This window comes from Passer domesticus, chromosome 11 (genome assembly GCF_036417665.1).
Source record: "Passer domesticus isolate bPasDom1 chromosome 11, bPasDom1.hap1, whole genome shotgun sequence".
In the NCBI taxonomy this organism is placed as follows: Eukaryota; Metazoa; Chordata; class Aves; order Passeriformes; family Passeridae; genus Passer; species Passer domesticus.
The window spans coordinates 1,784,852-1,802,425 of NC_087484.1; the positions used below are offsets into that span (position 1 = coordinate 1,784,852).

General features: G+C 42.4%; 1 protein-coding gene across 1 annotated transcript in view; it reads right to left on the minus strand.

Annotated features, from left to right (window-relative positions):
• PPM1L (protein phosphatase, Mg2+/Mn2+ dependent 1L) overlaps positions 1 to 17,574 on the minus strand; it is a 57,453-nt gene that overhangs the window by 7,384 nt on the left and 32,495 nt on the right. The window contains exons 2-3 of the mRNA XM_064385116.1: positions 4,898 to 5,072; positions 159 to 320 (exon numbers count right to left, since the gene is read on the minus strand). Coding sequence (XP_064241186.1) covers positions 159 to 320; positions 4,898 to 5,072 — 337 coding nt within the window. The remainder of the gene's footprint in view (positions 1 to 158; positions 321 to 4,897; positions 5,073 to 17,574) is intronic.

Here is a 17,574-nt window from a genome sequence, read left to right on the forward strand (position 1 = left end):
GGATTGGACACTGAACTGCAATGTGATCTGCTGCCACCTCTGCCCTGTGGAATTTTGGGTGCAGAACAGGAGATTTGATCTGCTGACACTTCCCACCCTCTCCCAGGGGAAATGTCAATCTTAGTGACAGATAAAAGCTGAACCTTCCAACAACTCACCGGCTCTCTTAATCCTCTTCCGCTCCTTCAGCTGGTAGGGCTTGTGGTCGTGGGACAGGGGGATGGCATTGCCATCCTTGTCGCAGAGCACGCCGCGGGAGTCGCCCACGTTGGCCACGGTCAGCTCCTTGTCGGACAGGAGGGCGATCAGACACGTGGTGCCTGCAGCAACACCAGGGTGGGGGCAGAGAACCACGGGGGATGGTTTTAGATGTGAAAATAAATGGTATTTCTGCCACGAAATGGATATCCCTGATCAGCAGGGAAATGTTGTTCCTGTCACGGAATGCCAGGATGGCTGAGGTGGGAAACACTTCCAAGACTGGGGAGTCCCAGCTGTGACCCCCTGAGCACTGAGCCCGCCGTAAAATGGGAGGAATCTTTCCATTTTCTCATTTCTCATCTCCTTTCCAGTTCCCATCTTCCCCTTCCTGCCCCCTCACCCAAACCCAGCCAATACCAGCTAAAAAACCCATTCTGGGGCTGGCTCCTGGCTCTGGATGCAATCCCCAAATATCAATATCTCCAGGACTGCTTGACAGCAGGGAAAAATGAATTCCATCTCTTTTTTTTTTGTTGTGCAGTAATGAAACTCAATTTTTTCAGGACTCCTGGGAAAGAAGGGCCATCCATTAAGGAAAAAAAACCATTTCCCACAGGACAAAACCAGCTCCAGAACCTCCCAGCAAGGCTGGAATTCCCTGGAACATTGGAATTAAATGGCAGAATGCTTTTAAATAACCAAAATTTGTCACAGATCAGGCACTGACCACCTCAGATGTTTAGGGACACTGTAAATCAAAGGAATGGGATTAAGAGCCAGCAAAGCTTTGTTGGGAGAAAATTTTCTTGCACAAAATTACCCCCGCCTTAGCTAGTCAAGAATGCCACTTTTTAAACTAAAGGATTTACAGATTAGGAGAGGATTTGTCCCCATCTGTCACTTTTGGCCTCCTTTCATTTTTTAAAGCTTCCTTACTCAAACCTCACAAAAAAATCTTGCCAGCACTTGACTATTTCCAGACAAACTCATTTTATTTGTAGCTGTGATGGATTGATTTCCTGAAGGGAAAGATTCACAAAAGGAGGGGAAGATCCACATTGGGATGTGGAATCCAGGCTGCACTTTACTAACACTGGATGTTGCCAGAAAGGCCAAATTAACACCCAAAATTGTGCCAAAGCCAGAGCATTTCAGCTTTACTCTGGGAAATGCTGCAGCTGAACTCGAGCCACTTTGGGAGGAGGAAGGATTTACCTGGGGGTGCAAAATGCTCCTTCCAAAAGGGATGGGAAAGGTTTCCTGGCTGGAAAAAACGTGGAAGTGCTTCCCTGTGCACCAGAGCCAGCCACAATCAGTGTGGGAGCCCTGGGAGCCCCCCAACACCTCCTGAGGCAGCTTCCCTGGCTGGAATTCCACCTGCTCATCATTTCAGAGATGAAACCTGGCAGGGCTCCAGGACGGCTCTGGGTGATCCCTCACATCACCCCTGCCACACAAAATTGTATTTTCTCCCCTTTCACCACCATCACTTCTATTTTGCCAATTTTGAAGGATTGTTTCCTTCACTTTTTGTACCCCACCAGCAGCTGGAGTTCCTCATTCAGTTGATTTTGCTGGAAAAAAAAAAACCCAAAAAAAGGGAAAATGTCACCAGCAAGGGCTGGAGCAGCCAGGATCACCAGCAGCTGCTGTAATTATATTTAACTGCCCATTTTCTGTGCTTTGCTCACAATCAGCTCTCGCTCCAAGGGCAGGTAGAGCCATTTCTGCCTTTCTCAGAAATAAGGGACACAATTAGGAGGATGAGGGGCTCCACTGCTGTGTTTTCATCTCTGATGAAGCTGGAATTTCGGGCTTTCATTTACAGCTGTGCTGCTGGGAATTTTCTAAACCAGTTATTACGGAGCTTCTCATTTCCACATGATTTTTGCTGGATGAGATCAATCCCCAGATATGTGTTTCAAGCAGTTTTAATCTTTATTTGTGCCATACAAACACTGAGATTTCCGTAAAGGAAAAAGCTTGCTTTTCCTTCTGACAGGAATCAGTAATTCCCCTGCATTTTCTCCTCCCTAACAAACTCCTTTAAATGAAAATAAGTGGAGAGGAGCTGGAGTGACCAAACTAAAGGAAAAAAAAATAACAGGATTTTGGGAAATTCTGTGTGAGAAAAGATCAACAGAGGTGACAGAAAGCAACAAATTTTGAAGCTTATTTCTTATGCATCATTAAAAGCAAGCCATATGTGATGAAAGAAATATTCTGCACCCACATTTGACCTCTGCTGGCCCTTGAGAGCCCACAAGCCAAGCCCCTGGAGCGAGGTGTATTTTGCAGCAGGATCTAAAAGCTGGAAGGCATTTCTGATTGCTTGAAAAGAAAATGCTAGGAAAAGTGTCAGATCTGCAAACTGGGAGTTCACTGTTAAAAAAGTCCCCAAAACTGCCTGGGTTTGGCTGCCCATGGCCTCGTGTCAGGTTTAAAATCAGCTTTTGTGCCTGCCCAGTGCTGGGAATGCCCAAAAAGCAGGAATTTGTGACGGAGAAAAGAGCAAAAACCAATGGAGAGACCCAGGAGATCCATCAACAGCAGAGCACAAAGTGTCCCCTCAGCTCCTGGGCATCCCAGCACCCCGGAGGGACAAGTCCCAGCCAGCCTGGCTCCAGGAAAAACAAATATTTCACCAAAATGAGCATAAAAAACTGAACCTGCGCAAGGGCTTTGGGGGAAGACTGAAAATGAACAATTTTTGGGGGCAGAAAAATGGGAATTCTAAGGAATCATTTCAGGAGGAACACATTTCACAAAAATGAGGACAAGAGTTCAAGGGGTTTGGGGAAGGACTGAAAATGAGCAATGTTTTGCACAGAAAAATGAGAATTCTAAGGAACCACTTCAGGAGGGACAAATATTTCACAAAAACGAGGACAAAAGCTGAACCTGCACAAGGGGTTTGGGGAAGGACTGAAAATGAGCCAGTTTCTGGAGCAGTAAAATGAGAATTATAAGGATCCACTTCAGAAGGAACAAATATTTCACAAAAACAAGGGAAAGACTGAAAATGAAAAAAATTTTGTGGCAGAAAAATGAGAATTCTAAGGAACCACTTGAGGAGGAACAAAAACCAGGACAAAAAGCTCAACCTGTACAAGGAGTTTGAGGACACAAGCCATCTTTGGAGCAGGAAAATGAGAATTCTGAGGAACCACTTCAGGAAGAACAAACATTTCAGAAAAACAGTGAGAAAAGCTGAAGTGGTTTGCGGAAGGACTGAAAATGATCAATTTTTTGGCAGTAAAATGAGAATTATGAGGAACCACTTGAGGAGGAACAAAGATATCAGGAAAACAAGGGAAAGACTGAAGGGGTTTGGGGAAGGACTGAAAATGACCCATTTTTTGGGGCAGAAAAATGAGAATTATGAGGAATCAGTTGAGGAAGAACAAACATCTCTACAAGAACAAGGACTAAAGTTCAAGGTCTTTGGGGAAATGATCAGTTTTTTGGCAGAAAAATGGAAATTGTGAGGACCCACTTGAGAAGGAACAACCATTTCACAAAAACAAGGGAAAGACTGAAGGGGTTTGGGGAAGGATGGAAAATGATCAATTTTTTGGCAGAAAAATGAGAATTCTGAGGAACCACTTGAGAAGGAACAACCATTTCAAAGAACAAGAAGAAAATTGAAGGGGTTTGGGGAATGACTGAAAGTGAGCCATTTTTGGGACAGCAAAATGAGAATTGTGAGGAACCAGTTGAGGAGGAACAAACATTTCAAAAAACAAGGAGAAAAGTTCAAGGTGTTTGGGGAAATGAGTGATTTTTGGGGCAGTGAAATGAGAATTCTGAGGAACCACTTGAGAAAGAACAAACATTTCAAAAAACAAGGAGAAAACTGAAGGTGTTTGGGGAAGAACTGAAAATGACCCATTTTTGGGGCAGTAAAATGAAAATTCTGAGGAACCACTTGAGAAGGAACAACCATTTCAGAAAAACAAGGGAAAGACTGAAGGGGTTTGGGGAAGGACTGAAAATGACCCATTTTTGGGGCAGCAAAATGAGAATTGTGAGGAACCACTTGAGGAGGAACAAACATCTCACAAAAACAAGGAGAAAAGTTCAAGGTGTTTGGGGAAACGAGCGATTTTTGGGGCAGTGAAATGAGAATTCTGAGGAACCAGTTGAGGAGGCACAAACATTTCACAAAAGCAAGGAGAAAACTGAAGGGGTTTGGGGAATGATGGAAAGTGACCCATTTTTGGGGCAGCAAAATGAGAATTATGAGGAATCAGTTGTGAAGGAACAACGATTTCAGAAAAACAAGGGAAAGACTGAAGGGGTTTGGGGATGGGCTGAAAATGATCCATTTTTGGGGCAGCAAAATGAGAATTGTGAGGAACCACTTGAGGAGGAACAAACATCTCACAAAAACAAGGAGAAAAGTTCAAGGTGTTTGGGGAAACGAGTGATTTTTGGGGCAGTGAAATGAGAATTCTGAGGAACCAGTTGAGGAGGCACAAACATCTCACAAAAGCAAGGAGAAAACTGAAGGGGTTTGGGGAATGATTGAAAATGAGCCATTTTTTGGCAGCAAAATGAGAATTCTGAGGAACCAGTTGTGAAGGAACAACGATTTCAGAAAAACAAGGGAAAGACTGAAGGGGTTTGGGGAAGGACTGAAAGTGAGCCATTTTTGGGGCAGCAAAACGAGAATGGTGGGGTGGCCCAGCCGTACCTGCCTCGTCGTAGGACACGGTGAGCTTCTCCAGCATCTCCCTGTCGATGGAGAGGATCTGCTGCTCCAGGATGCTCTGGTAGGACAGCACGCTGTTCTCCTTGTCCCGCTCGTAGTCCTGCAGGTGCTGCTTCAGCACCTCGGGCAGCCGCGCCTTCACGTACTCCGCGGCGGACTGCGGCACAGAGCGCGGCAATTAACCCGGCGTTAATTGACATTAATTAACACCCAGCAGATCCCCCCGCAGTCCCCAGCTGCGCACCCACTGCGCACCCACGGCGGCACGGGTCTTTGGAAATTTATACTAAAGTTTGTATTAAATTTATACTAAATTTATACTAAATTTTAAAGCGTCACGTGGAAAAGCGGGAATGAAATTTAATGTGTGAAATTTAATGTGTAAAATTTAATTTAAAATTAATTTGTTCTGAATTTTATTCTAAATTTTTAAGGGCAAACTGGTAAAGCCTAATCCAGTTTAATGTGTTTATTCTGAATTTTTATTTCTAAATTTTTAAGGACAAACTGGCAAAGCAGAATCAAATTTAGCGTGTTTATTCTGAATTTTTATTTCTAAATTTTTTATACTAAATTTTAAATCATCACGTGGAAAGTGGAATAAAAATTAATGCGTTTATTGTGAATTTTTATTCTAAATTTTTAAGGACAAACTGGCAAAGCAGAATCAAATTTAATGTGTTTATTCTGAATTTTTATTTCTAAATTATTTTATACTAAATTTTAAAGCATCACGTGGAAAAGTGGAATAAAATTTAATGTGATTATTCTGAATTTTTATTCTCAATTTTTAAGGACAAACTGGCAAAGCAGAATAAAAATTAATGCGTTTATTCTGAATTTTTATTCTAAATTTTTTAGGACAAATTGGCAAAGTGAAATCAAATTTAATGTGTTTATTCCGAATTTTTATTTCTAAATCTTTTATACTAATTTTTAAAGCATCACATGGCAAAGGGAAATCAAATTCAATGTATTTATTCTCAATTTTTAAGGACAAACTGGCAAAGCAGAATCAAATTTAATGCGTTTATTCTAAATTTTTAGTCCTAATTTTTTTATACTAAATTTTAAAGTGCCACATAGAAAAGTGGGATCAAATTAAATATGTTTATTCTAAATTTTTATTTTATATTTTGAAGCACCAACTGGCGAAGTAGAATCAAATTTATTATGTTTATTCTAAATTTTTATTCTAAATTTAAAGCACCATGTGGCAAAATGAAATCAAGTTTAATAGGTTTATTCTAAATTTTAAAGCACAAAGTCACAGAGCGGAATCAGATTTAAAGTGTTTATTCTAGATTTTAAAGCACCACGTGGCAGAGCAGAATCAAACTCAATCTGTTTTGTTTTTTTTTTTAAACATTTGAAAGCACAGAGTGGAATCACCAGGCCACAAATATTGATATACACAAACCCCAAAAAATTCCTTGAATTCCCTGCTGGGGATTGGAGCAGAGGGAATTGACACAAGGGGGCACGGTTGGGCTGATGGTGGAGCCGTGTAAAGCTGTAGTAAGGCTGGAGTAACCTCTGAGAACCTCTGGGATCAGCTGCAGGGCTGACTCCTGATTTCCAGCACCCCCTGGGATTATCCCTTGGGACAGGGAATAGAAATTCCCTTTTTCTGGCACAGAAATGTGATTTGGTAATTAATTTACCAGCTTTAATTTGGGTTTTTTTCAGCTTTAATTTGGGGTTTTTTTCAGCTTTCCCTCCCTGACACAGCAGCAAGGGCTCCGTGCTCCAGTTTTCAAGTAAAAAAAAATATAAATAAGTGATAATAAAGTTGTTTTATTCCAGGTTTGGGAGTGAGCAGAAGTCGCCCCTGCTCTGCTCCAGGCTCTTCCTGGGGTTGTATTTCATTTTCCAAAGTCAATCAGAGCTTAAATTGCAATCTCAAAATATCCCTGGGGTCGTGCTCCACGTTCCTGCACGCTGATCCCGTGTGGCACCAGGGAATTTCTCCTGGAAAACCAAGGGAACTGCCCACACCAGCACAGGCTAATTAATTAATTATTAATTACCATGACGTCTGAAGAGCTGGTTTTTCCCCAGGAAGGCCAGAAGGCACATTGCACACGGATTATTTTATCCCAAATTCAGGAATTTGTGTTTATCGTGAGAACAGATTTGTTCTCTTGGATTTTTGGGGGGATTTTTGTGCTCCTGGGGAACACCTGAGCTCAGGAATTTGATTTTTCCAGTTTTCCTCCTCATCACCCCACGGGAAAGAATTCCATGGCCACTTGTGTAAAACTGGAACTCCAGCATCCCCTGGGAATCTGCTTTTCCAGTCTGAAGCAAATTAAATAAAGGATTGACTTTAATACCTTAATTGACTTGAGGGTATTTCGTCCTACCATGGAAAATTAATATTTCATATAGAGAGAATATATTGTAAAATATCTACAATGAGAATAGATTGTACAATATCTACAAATAGACTTGCAGAGATTATTAACCACAAAAGTCCCATTTTTCTCTGCTCACTAAAAAGCCCCCCCGATATAAAAATCCCACCAGGAATTGCAGAAATCCCTCATTCTTCAGCAACCTGAACCCAAATTTGCCCACAGTTTTTAACTGATGGGAAAAAAAAACCATCCAAAGCAAATTTTCCTTTTGTAAATGATGCTGAAATTTGCACTTTTGGCTTTTTCTGGGAGCTGCTTTGTACAGGTGGGGAGGAAAGCTCTAAAATGTTCATTGTGGGACAATGCCTTAAATTCCCCTTCCTTTCCCAAGGGAATTTTTCCTTTAGCACCAAATTTTGGTGCATTAAGTTATTTGCAGATGCTCCCCCAGCAAACGAGTGCAATTCCTCTGGATTTATCAATTATTTATGGATAATTCCATCAAAGATCGGAGAAGTCTCAGGACAATTTTCCAAGTGAACACACCAAGTCAACAATTTCTGTTTATCCTTAATGGGCACAGACTGAAATGCAGAAAATTCCATCGAAACTTAAATAAAAAGTTTTTTTTTTCTGGTCAAACAGGGTGCCCTGAGAGGCTGTGGAGTCACCAAATTTCCCACATCTGATATGGAAATATCAAACCCCAGCTGGGCTGGGTTATCCCACCCTGAACATTTGACAACCACACACACCCCCCCAAAATTAAGAATATAATGAGAGTAATCCTGCAGCAAAAAGAAAAGCATCAGCATTTAAACTGTACACAAACCCTGAATCTTAACTAGAAAGTCAATCACTGCCTATTTTAGGAGAAAAATCAGGATTAGTGGGGAAATGGAAGTGCAAATGAGGCCCAGAGCAGGTGCTCGGTACAATTCCTGGCCGCTCTGACACGCGGGGAGCTGGAGCTGCTTTAGGGGGGATGGATCCCACAAAAATTCTGGCAAACACCACGAGGAAAGGACCTTCATGTCTAATATTTGAATTTTCCAAAGGGCACGGTTTAGTTATGGCACAAAGCAAAATGGGTGTGATTGAAGTGCTAAAAAAAAATTAGGGATGTCAAGATTTCACCTGATTTTGATGCTAATTGGGTGGAACTATTAACGGAGATGAGCTGAATATGGAATGAAGTTCTGTAAAAAAAAGGATTTAAATGCCTGAAAAGACTTGGCCATCACCAGGTAACAATGCAGAAAAACCCAGGTCCCAAATTACAATTTTTTTCCTAAATTTTGTGAGCAGGGGTTGCATTTGAAGGCCAGCCAGGAGCATTTCACCCAAGCGGGATTAACTGAACTATTTTTTATATCCCTGTAATCAAATCTAAGCAAAAGGGGTCATTTCTTACATTGGCATAAACAGGCAGAAGAGAGAGGAAGAGCAATAACCCTAAAAATAATGCTCAGAGTGTCATAAACCCTCTGCATTTACACAGGTGTTGAACTGCTCATTTTTTGATACAGCAAAATGCTGCATTTTGGGTTTCACTGAGCTCATCAAGTTCAACACTGAAGGTAAAAAAATAAAAGGAGGTTTGCAAAATGACTCAACTCGAAATGACATTTCCAACTCTGTAACCCTGCATCAACACAGCCCCTGAACTGAAAGCTTTTATTAGGAATTAAAACGCCTTAAAACTACTCCAGGGGATTTCCACAGGTGTCTCTGTGCAGAAGCTTTTCCAAAGAGCAGGGGTTTTTTAAGTGAAAAACCAGTTTTACCAGAAGCCTTTCATTCTGCTCCTGTAGTTGAGGGAAAAAATGTATTTATAGCCCATTAGAGTCAATTAAAGAGCAAGAAGCATTCATCTTTCTCTGCCATTGTTCTCTCCCTCCCAGCACCGAGGGAGAGCAGTGGAATATTTCAGCCTAAATGGTCTCTCCTGATTTAGAGACTTCACTTTGTGCCAAGCAGAAACTAAGGAGGGGAAGATTCAGTCTGGGTGAGTTAGGAGACCAAAAAAAAATTAAAAATCTGTTTTCACCTGCTTAGAATTTCAGCAGTGCTCACAAACCTGTCTCCCACTCTTCCCAGCACCTCCAAGTGGAATATTTCTGTAATTCCACCCAGCACAACCCCAAAGCTCAGCAAGCAGCAAACACACAGAATTCTCAAATAACAGCAGAGTGTTAATGTATAAAACATTATCATTTTGCCTTCCCCAGCTAGAAACCCCCTGAGGGAAGCAGGAAAGCTCCTGGAGCAGGGGATGTTGTCCCTTGGGGCCCTGATAAGGCTTTTCCTACACGAGATAAATCCAATGCTGGGAGCAATCCTCAAGCTTCTGTTGAAGTCTGACCTTAAAAAGTTCTGTATGAAGAAATCCCATTAATAATTAGCCTCGTGCTCCTCCCAAAGCTTTGAGGAGGAGATGAGATGAGATAAAACCTTTTGGGGAGCCTCAGGGCTCATCCCAGAGGGACCCAGGAATGGAGGCACCACCGGGACTTGGCCCTGTCCCTTCCACAGCTGGGACAAACCCTGCACACAAAGAGTTAACAGGGAAAAGGTGCAATCCCGCTTCCCTTCAGGAATTAAAAATTCTGAGGGGAACAACTGCGGATTCGATGAGCTCTGGTTAAATGTAATTATGGTTATTTTCTGAGGTCCTCCCCTCCCTTTGGGTTTGAAAAATCCACTGTATTGACCCGAAAAATGAGCTGGAGGCAGCCAGGAAAGGCTGGAGCAAGGAAGTCAACAGGAGCTGGGATGGAAAAATGATAAATTCTGTTCTCTCTGTGCCCAGCAGGGACACAGGTGTGATCCATGAAATCCCAATTATTTCCCATTTCCCAGTCAGGAAAACACTTGGACAAGCCACATTCCTGGTCCCTGCAAAACTAATCCGGAATAAAGCAAACTTTTGTGTCCTCTCCTGGAACAGCAGGCTGCCAGGAAAAGAGATTTTTGGGATCATGTGGGTGATAAGCAGCTGAAACACGAGATTGTGGCACAACTTAGTGCTTAAAAGGCTCCTGGAATGCCGAGGTGTATAAATAGTGGGGTAATAATGATTGACTGGGGAATTGTTCATGGAAAACCCTGCTTGTTATACCTGGAATTTGAGAACTGAGAGAGTAGCTGAGGGTTTAAGAGAACAATAAATAAAGGGGAAAATTTATTTTTAAAGTTTTTTTTTTTTTTTTCAGAGAAGGAAACTTTCCCTCTGAGGAGCTGAGAGAGGTGAGGATGTGAAGGCTCTGAGGGAAGAGATGCTTTGGTTGTAGTGACACAGCTCCTTTTCCTAAAACCAGGAGGAATCAGAGAAATTTCAGGGACATCAGTGACCAAGGGAAAAAAAGGATGGATTTCAAGATCCCACCCTGCTACAGAGTGACTGCCCTGGAATTCAGCTTCTCCTCCCGAGCTGCAGGACCCAGAAACTCCCATTAAATAAAACACCTCCTTCAGGAAGAACAGACAAACCTTCCAGAGTGGACAGAATTGATGTCACAGAGTAATTATATAAAGCACTTAATTAAATGGCAGAGGCTCAAAGACAGGGACTTCATTAAATAGAACAGCAGCCAATTGGAATCCATAAATAGTTCCCAAAGCCTGCTCCTTTTCTGGAGGCATTTCACAACACAAACTCTGAGAGCTGCACCCTGGAGAGCAGGAGGGACATAAATCAGGCCCCAGCCAGGACAAACACCAGTGCCTGGATGTTATTCCTTCTTCCCCCTACAAATGTACTTGTGAAAGAATAAAAAAAGGATTTTTGGGATCAGAACATCTCTGAGTGTTGAGCCCGAAGGCAGTGGGGAGCAGGGAATGGTCTGGAGGGGTTTTTGTTCATATTCCTCAAGCCCTTGAGCAGTTCATTCCAAAAGATGGGAAAACAAGGAGGGAGGAGGCAGATGTAGGAAAAAAGAATAGATACTGATGGAAGGAGAACAGTGAGTGAAGTGGAATGATCAGGAAAAGGAAAGATGAGACCAGTTCTCTGGAGGTGGCACTCAGTGCTCTGGGCTGGTGACAAGGAGGGGATCAGGCACAGGTTGGACTTGATGGTCTTGGAAATCTCTTCCCAGTGATTCAACACCAGGGAAATCTTTTCCTTTAAATGGCCATATAAGTGGGCATTTAAAGGAAATTCTCCTGAAACACAGTTTAATTAAATAAGATGGTACATAGTCATAGTGTTTCTCCAGCTCGTTAGGGCTGTTAATTGCACTCATTATCAAAGCAGAAGGTCAAGGAGGTTCCCAGATATTTTCATCTCTGAATGGATGGAGAACGGGGGGCTGAACAGGGAATTAAGCAGCTGAGGGGGAAAGGGGAATAAACAGTGAGCTGAGACCCCCAGCACCGACCCTCTGGGTGACATCAGAGTGTTGTAGCCATAACTGAGCAGATTTTATACCTTTTATTACACCTTTTTTATCTCTTTATTCCTGGCCAGGCTGCAGTGCACCCAGACAGGGCCATTCCAAGCGACCAGGTTGGGGACAGCACCAGTCCCTCTCCCAAGGGAGGCTGAATAAATGCCCAAGCTGCTTCTTTCCCTTTACTGCTTCACTTTGCAATTTCCTCCTATTTTTAAGAGCAGCCCCAGCAGGGATTAAAGGTCCATGATAGCACACTATAAAAAACTTCAAAGCAGCAACTGGAAGTGATTCTGCTCCTGCATTAGAAGCTCCTTGAAAAAAGCTCCTGCTCTGAAGAGATAACAGCACAGCTTTGATTTTAAGGCTTTTGTATTGCTTGGAGTGTTTGTATATTAAAGTGACACAGCCTGGAGTTTTCAGATTTCATGGCAAGCCTTGAGACAACAAAAAGCAAATACCTTTTATTGGGAGCGTGGAGCAAAGCAACTCACACAGCCTCATACTCTGGCAACGTTCCCAAAAATATTCAACCTTGCACTTCCAGGAGTTTAAACAGAAATTTAAGCAAACCTGAGCCAAGGTTTCAGAAGAAAAACAAATTTGAAATTCAGAGAAGCCCAAGATATCCCAGGGGCTGGTTGGGCTTTCCTGCCTTGGTGGTGAACAAGTCCTGAGCCAGGTCTCTGACAGCCTCTGAGGTGGCAGCTGGGGAGATCAGGTTTATTTCCCAGAAAAACAGCTGCTAGCAAATCAATGCTCTGCTGCCACTCAGGCACTGATTTATTATCTCCCAAAATCATTAATATTTCTCCCCAAAGTCCCTGGGCTCTTTGGTGCTGCTCCCTCACTGCATCCCTCAGCTCTGTGGGGATTCTTCCCCCTGCTGCCCATAATTCCACTGGGATCATCTCCACAGAAATAATCCCACTCCACCAGATCTTCCATCATTTTCCAGACAGTTTTTCCATATGTTTTGCTGTCACTCAGGCATTGATTTATTATCTCCCAAAAATCATTAATATTTCTCCCCGAAGTCTCTTTGGTGCTGCTCCCTCACTGCATCCCTCAGCTCTGTGGGGATTCCTCCCCCTGCTGCCCATAATTCCACTGGGATCTTCTCCACAGAAATAATCCCACTCCACCGGATTTTCCATCATATTTTCCAGACAGTTTTACCATACGGTTTGCTGTCACTCAGGCATTGATTCATCATTTCCAAAATCATTAATATTTGGTGCTCTGTCCCTCACCCTGGTGCTGCTCCCTCACTGCATCCCTCAGGACGGGGGAGCTCTGTGGGGATTCTTCTGCTGCCCATTATTCCACCGGGATCATCTCCACAGAACTGTTCCCACTCCACCAGATTTTCCATCATTTTCCAGACAGTTTTTCCATATAATTTTCCAGAGAGTTCCCTAACAGTTGTCCAAGGCAAGGGTCATGGCTGAGCCCCACTCCCAGCTGATGACTTCCCAATCTTGAAACTCCAGCCCAAGCCAGGCAGCTTCTCTGGAACATCTCCAGATGAAGCAGTGGGAGCATCACTCCAAATCTTCCATCCTCCCATCCCCCAGAACTCCAGGATTATTCTCAGAACGATGTATCCAAGCTGTTATCTCTGCCTGAGCCCTGTTTACCACACCTGATCACTAAACCATGTCTAAACCTTCCAGCACATCACCTCCAGGTGCAGCTGCTTTTAAATCCACCTCCACAGCCCCTTCCCTCCAGGCACTGCCTGATCCCAGCTGCTGGAATAAATACATTTAAATAATAAATCCAGATTTATTCCCAGCAACCCTTGGAGCAAGTAAACACTAAAGGGATGAACTGTGGTGAAACCAGAGAAGAGCGGAATGGAAAAAAAAAAAAAATCTCAACAGCTTGAAGTGTCTCGAGAGATCGGGACGAAAAAATGTGAGAGAATAATTTTGGGCAGGAAAGCGTGGAATTGCAGCTTTCCACCCCAAAAAAAGTGGGTTTGTTTCCTGACGACCGACGGCGGGACACAAACAGGGAATGAGAAAACAACATCTGAAAGAATCGTTGAGGTTCAAAGAAATGCTGCCAACACTGAGCAAAAAAAGGGTAAAAAGAGGATTTGGGAATCTGGTGGGTGTGATAGAAACTCATCTAAATCGAGACAAATAAAATACCAGCAGGAAATGTTGAGGGGGGGAAAAAACTGGTGTGCAGAAGAGTGAGAAACTTATTTTGGAGCCAACAGGATGGTACAGGCAAATAATGGCATTTCTGAGGGAGAAAGGCTGGAAGAAGGAAAAGGGACAAAAGGGAAGGCTGAGCACCAAGGAGCTTGTGAAAGGAAAGGGAATTTTGGGAGATTAAAGGGAAGTTAAACGAGAGGGAAGTTTGGGAGAGGAACGAAAGGGAATTTTGGGAGATTTGAGGAAAGTTAAAGGAAACGGAATTTTGTGAGATTTAAGGGAAGTTAAAGGAAAGGGAGATTTGGGAGACACCTTTAAGGATGAGCTTTGCTAAGAGGCCAAAAGAAAGGAGAGGTGCTAAACATGAAAACCTCCCAAGCCTCATCCATGGCCCTTCTGGAGAGTCCAAACCCTTACACCAGCCTCCAGTTCCATAAAAACCACTCCCATTTCCCCAAGGAGAAGGAAAATCATGGCTTGAGATGTTCCTGCTGCTGCTCCAGCATCTGGGAGGTTCCTGCTGGCAAATCCTGGGTGCCCTGACAGGAATGAAATCCATTTCTGGGAGAAGCCCCTTGGTTGGGATGAGGGCTGACAGGAGCTCCAGGTGGGCTCAGGAAGAACTGGGAGCTCCAGGTGGCTTTTCCAGCTGCAAAGCCCCAGGAAAAGCCTGGAGCTGATCCCTGCCCAGGAGTTGGTGCCAGCTCAGCAGCTCAAAATCAGATTATTTTGCCTTGTTGGCTTTGGGATTGGATCTTGGCTATTTTAATTCCATCCCATTCTAGTCAGGAGAAAATCCCCTGCAAAATAAACAGTGAGAGTGAGCCTCACCTTAAGGAGCTGCTGATTCTCCTCTACCAACTCAAAAATATCCCAGGAGGAAAACCTGGGAGCAAATGAATGTGCTGCTCTGGGAGGTGAAAATCCCGCTTTAAAGGAAACATTTAATTTCATTTGCCATCTAAGAGGCTCCACCAGAACAAAACACACGAGCAAAAAGCCCAGGGAAATTGAATCAGGGCTATTTCTGAACTCCTTATCCCAGTTTTGGAGCCCATAAACTCCCTTTCCCCACACGTGGCTGCACTATTTTCCTAAAGTGGATTTTAGTGAAGTGGGAAATCAAATTTGCAAGAGCAACGACTGCAAGAAATCATGATAAAATGCTTGATGCTTCCTGACACTTAAAATAATATTCTAATCTGGTTTTCTAAAGCTCTGCAATAAACTCTGCTGCCTGGAAATCAGGTGGAAATCAGAGGCTGAATGAATCCAAACACAAAATTACGCAATGAATGTTTTCATTGGCTACAATTAGGGCATGTTATATTTTTAAAGACCTGCAGATTAAACAACCTGAAAAATGAAATATTTAACCCCAGCAATCAAATGAAGAAATCAAAAAGGAGTTTCTCTGGGTTTTATGGATAGAAAGGGATGTTTCCTCAGTCCCATCCGTACACAGATTTTCTGGAGAGCTGCTGGGGAAACATCCAGGAGTTCTTTTCCATGGAGGTTATTTTGGTCACCATTCCCCTTTCACATGCACACGAGGAGCTACAGGCTATTTTTTGGTACCAGAGTGATCTTTATCCTGCTATTTTTATTCTCATTGCTGTGCTTTTGCCCCTGGCCTCTCTGCACAGCCTTCCCACTCCCATTCCTCCCCCAGTCCCAGTTATTTGCATCCTTTCTTACAGAACCTCATTTTATTCTCCTTAAAAGTCCTTAAAAACTTTGAATTTAAGGCCTCAACTTTCCAGCAGAGCCCAAACACTGCTACCCAACCTCTGGTTCTCACTGTGCTATTTTTGCACCATGAATTTTGAATATTAAAGTGTATTTTGTAGATTTTGGGGCTTTATGATCTGCTGAGTATTATTTGGTTTGATGACCTTAAAGGTCTTTTCCAACCTAAGTGATTCTGTGGTTCTTTAATATACTAAATAAACAGAAAATAAATAAAACAGTGAAGCTCAGCTGGGCCTAAAAAACAAACTCTGAGCACTTCATTTAGGGGGTATAACTGAGGTGGAATAAAACTCCTTAAAATCTTTTTAAATTGTGCTTTACATGCACCAGGAGGATGTGCTTGAGAGAAAATGCTTTTTCCTGCTGATTCCTGTGGTTTTTTCTTTGGCCTTTCTCAGTGCTCACAGGAATTATTTAAAATAAAATACATAACTACAGGGTCAAGCAAAAAAGCTGTTAAAATGTTTTTATAGGTAGGTGGCCAAGAAATAATCAGATTTTCTCTTAGAAACCGAGCTAGGAGCCCACTCAAACAACAACTCTTGGTGATTTAACGTCGTGGTTTTTTACAGTGAAATCAATTATGAGAGAAATCTGTTTTTCTCTCACCAAATATTGCCAAAATAACCTGCAGCTTGCTCCTTTCTGCAAGGACTAACAGGCATTTAGCCTTGAAAGGCATCTAATAAATAAAATCATTTCCATGCAATTTGTCTGAGTATTCACACAGAAAATGCCACGAGCTGGAAATCCCACAGGGAACTCGGGATAAATCCCACAGGGAACTCGGGATAAATCCCATAGGGAATTTTGGATCAATCCCACAGGGAACTCGGGATAAATCCCACAGGGAATTTGGGATAAATCCCATTGGGATATTGGAATAAATCCCACAGGGAATTGGGGATAAATCCCATGGGGAATTCAGGATAAATCCCACCAGGAATTTGGGATAAATCCCACCAAGAACTGGGGAAAAATCCCATGGAGAATATATTATAGTATATATATAATTTATATATTCTATATTACCTATTCTAAATTATATAATATGTATGTAATATACACAATATCCAATATATATTGTATATATAAAATAAAGGAATATAAATCAACCAGATGTGCTGACAGCTGGCAATCTGACCAGCTGAAATCTGCATTAATACCAAGAACAATTCACAATTCACAATTCACAATTCACAATTCAAATGTCAGTGGGAGCTTTGTGGCACCATTTTTTCATTTGCAAGAAACCAGCAAAGAAACGAAAAAATCCTTTAGCCAAGGCATGGCTAAGCAGGAGAAAAAAATCAAAGTATTCCCATTTCCAGGCCTAAATCTCTGCCTGTCTCTGAGCAAAAACCTCTGTTTTGTACCTCAGGCATAAATAAAATAGAGTTTGTGCTGATCTCAGTGCCTTTTCTGGCTGGAATAAGTACTTCAAAGCATTATTTTGGGTTTAAAAATAGAATGTTTTGGCCTGCCTGAAGTCTGGGTGGCACCATTGGATGTGGCAGGGTAAAACTTGGAGGTTTATTCCTGGTTGGCCTCGTTCTGCAGGATTAAAGAGCTCCACCAGGTCACAGAAAGACAAAACCAAGGACATGAGTATTTAAATCAGCTTGCATGGAGGTTTCCTGGGAAAAAATGGAGTGGCCATGATTCAAAAATTCCTTGGAAGTGAAGGAAAATGGAAGGAAGCTCCAGAGCAATGGTGTGAGCAGAACAGGATATCTGATAGATTCCTAAACCTCAATAAATAGAGGAAAAAAAAATCTCATTTTCTCATTTTCCTGTAGAGAACACGATGTGCTATGGATGTAATGCATGTAGATAATTTATACATAATTTCTAAATAAAGTGCTTGGAGCATCCCATTCCTGGTGGTATCCCATTCCAGGGAACAGTGTAATCAGTATGGGCAGCATAATTTAATTAATTTTTCACCACTGCCTGTACACAGATGTGGAACTGAGGGAAAAGCC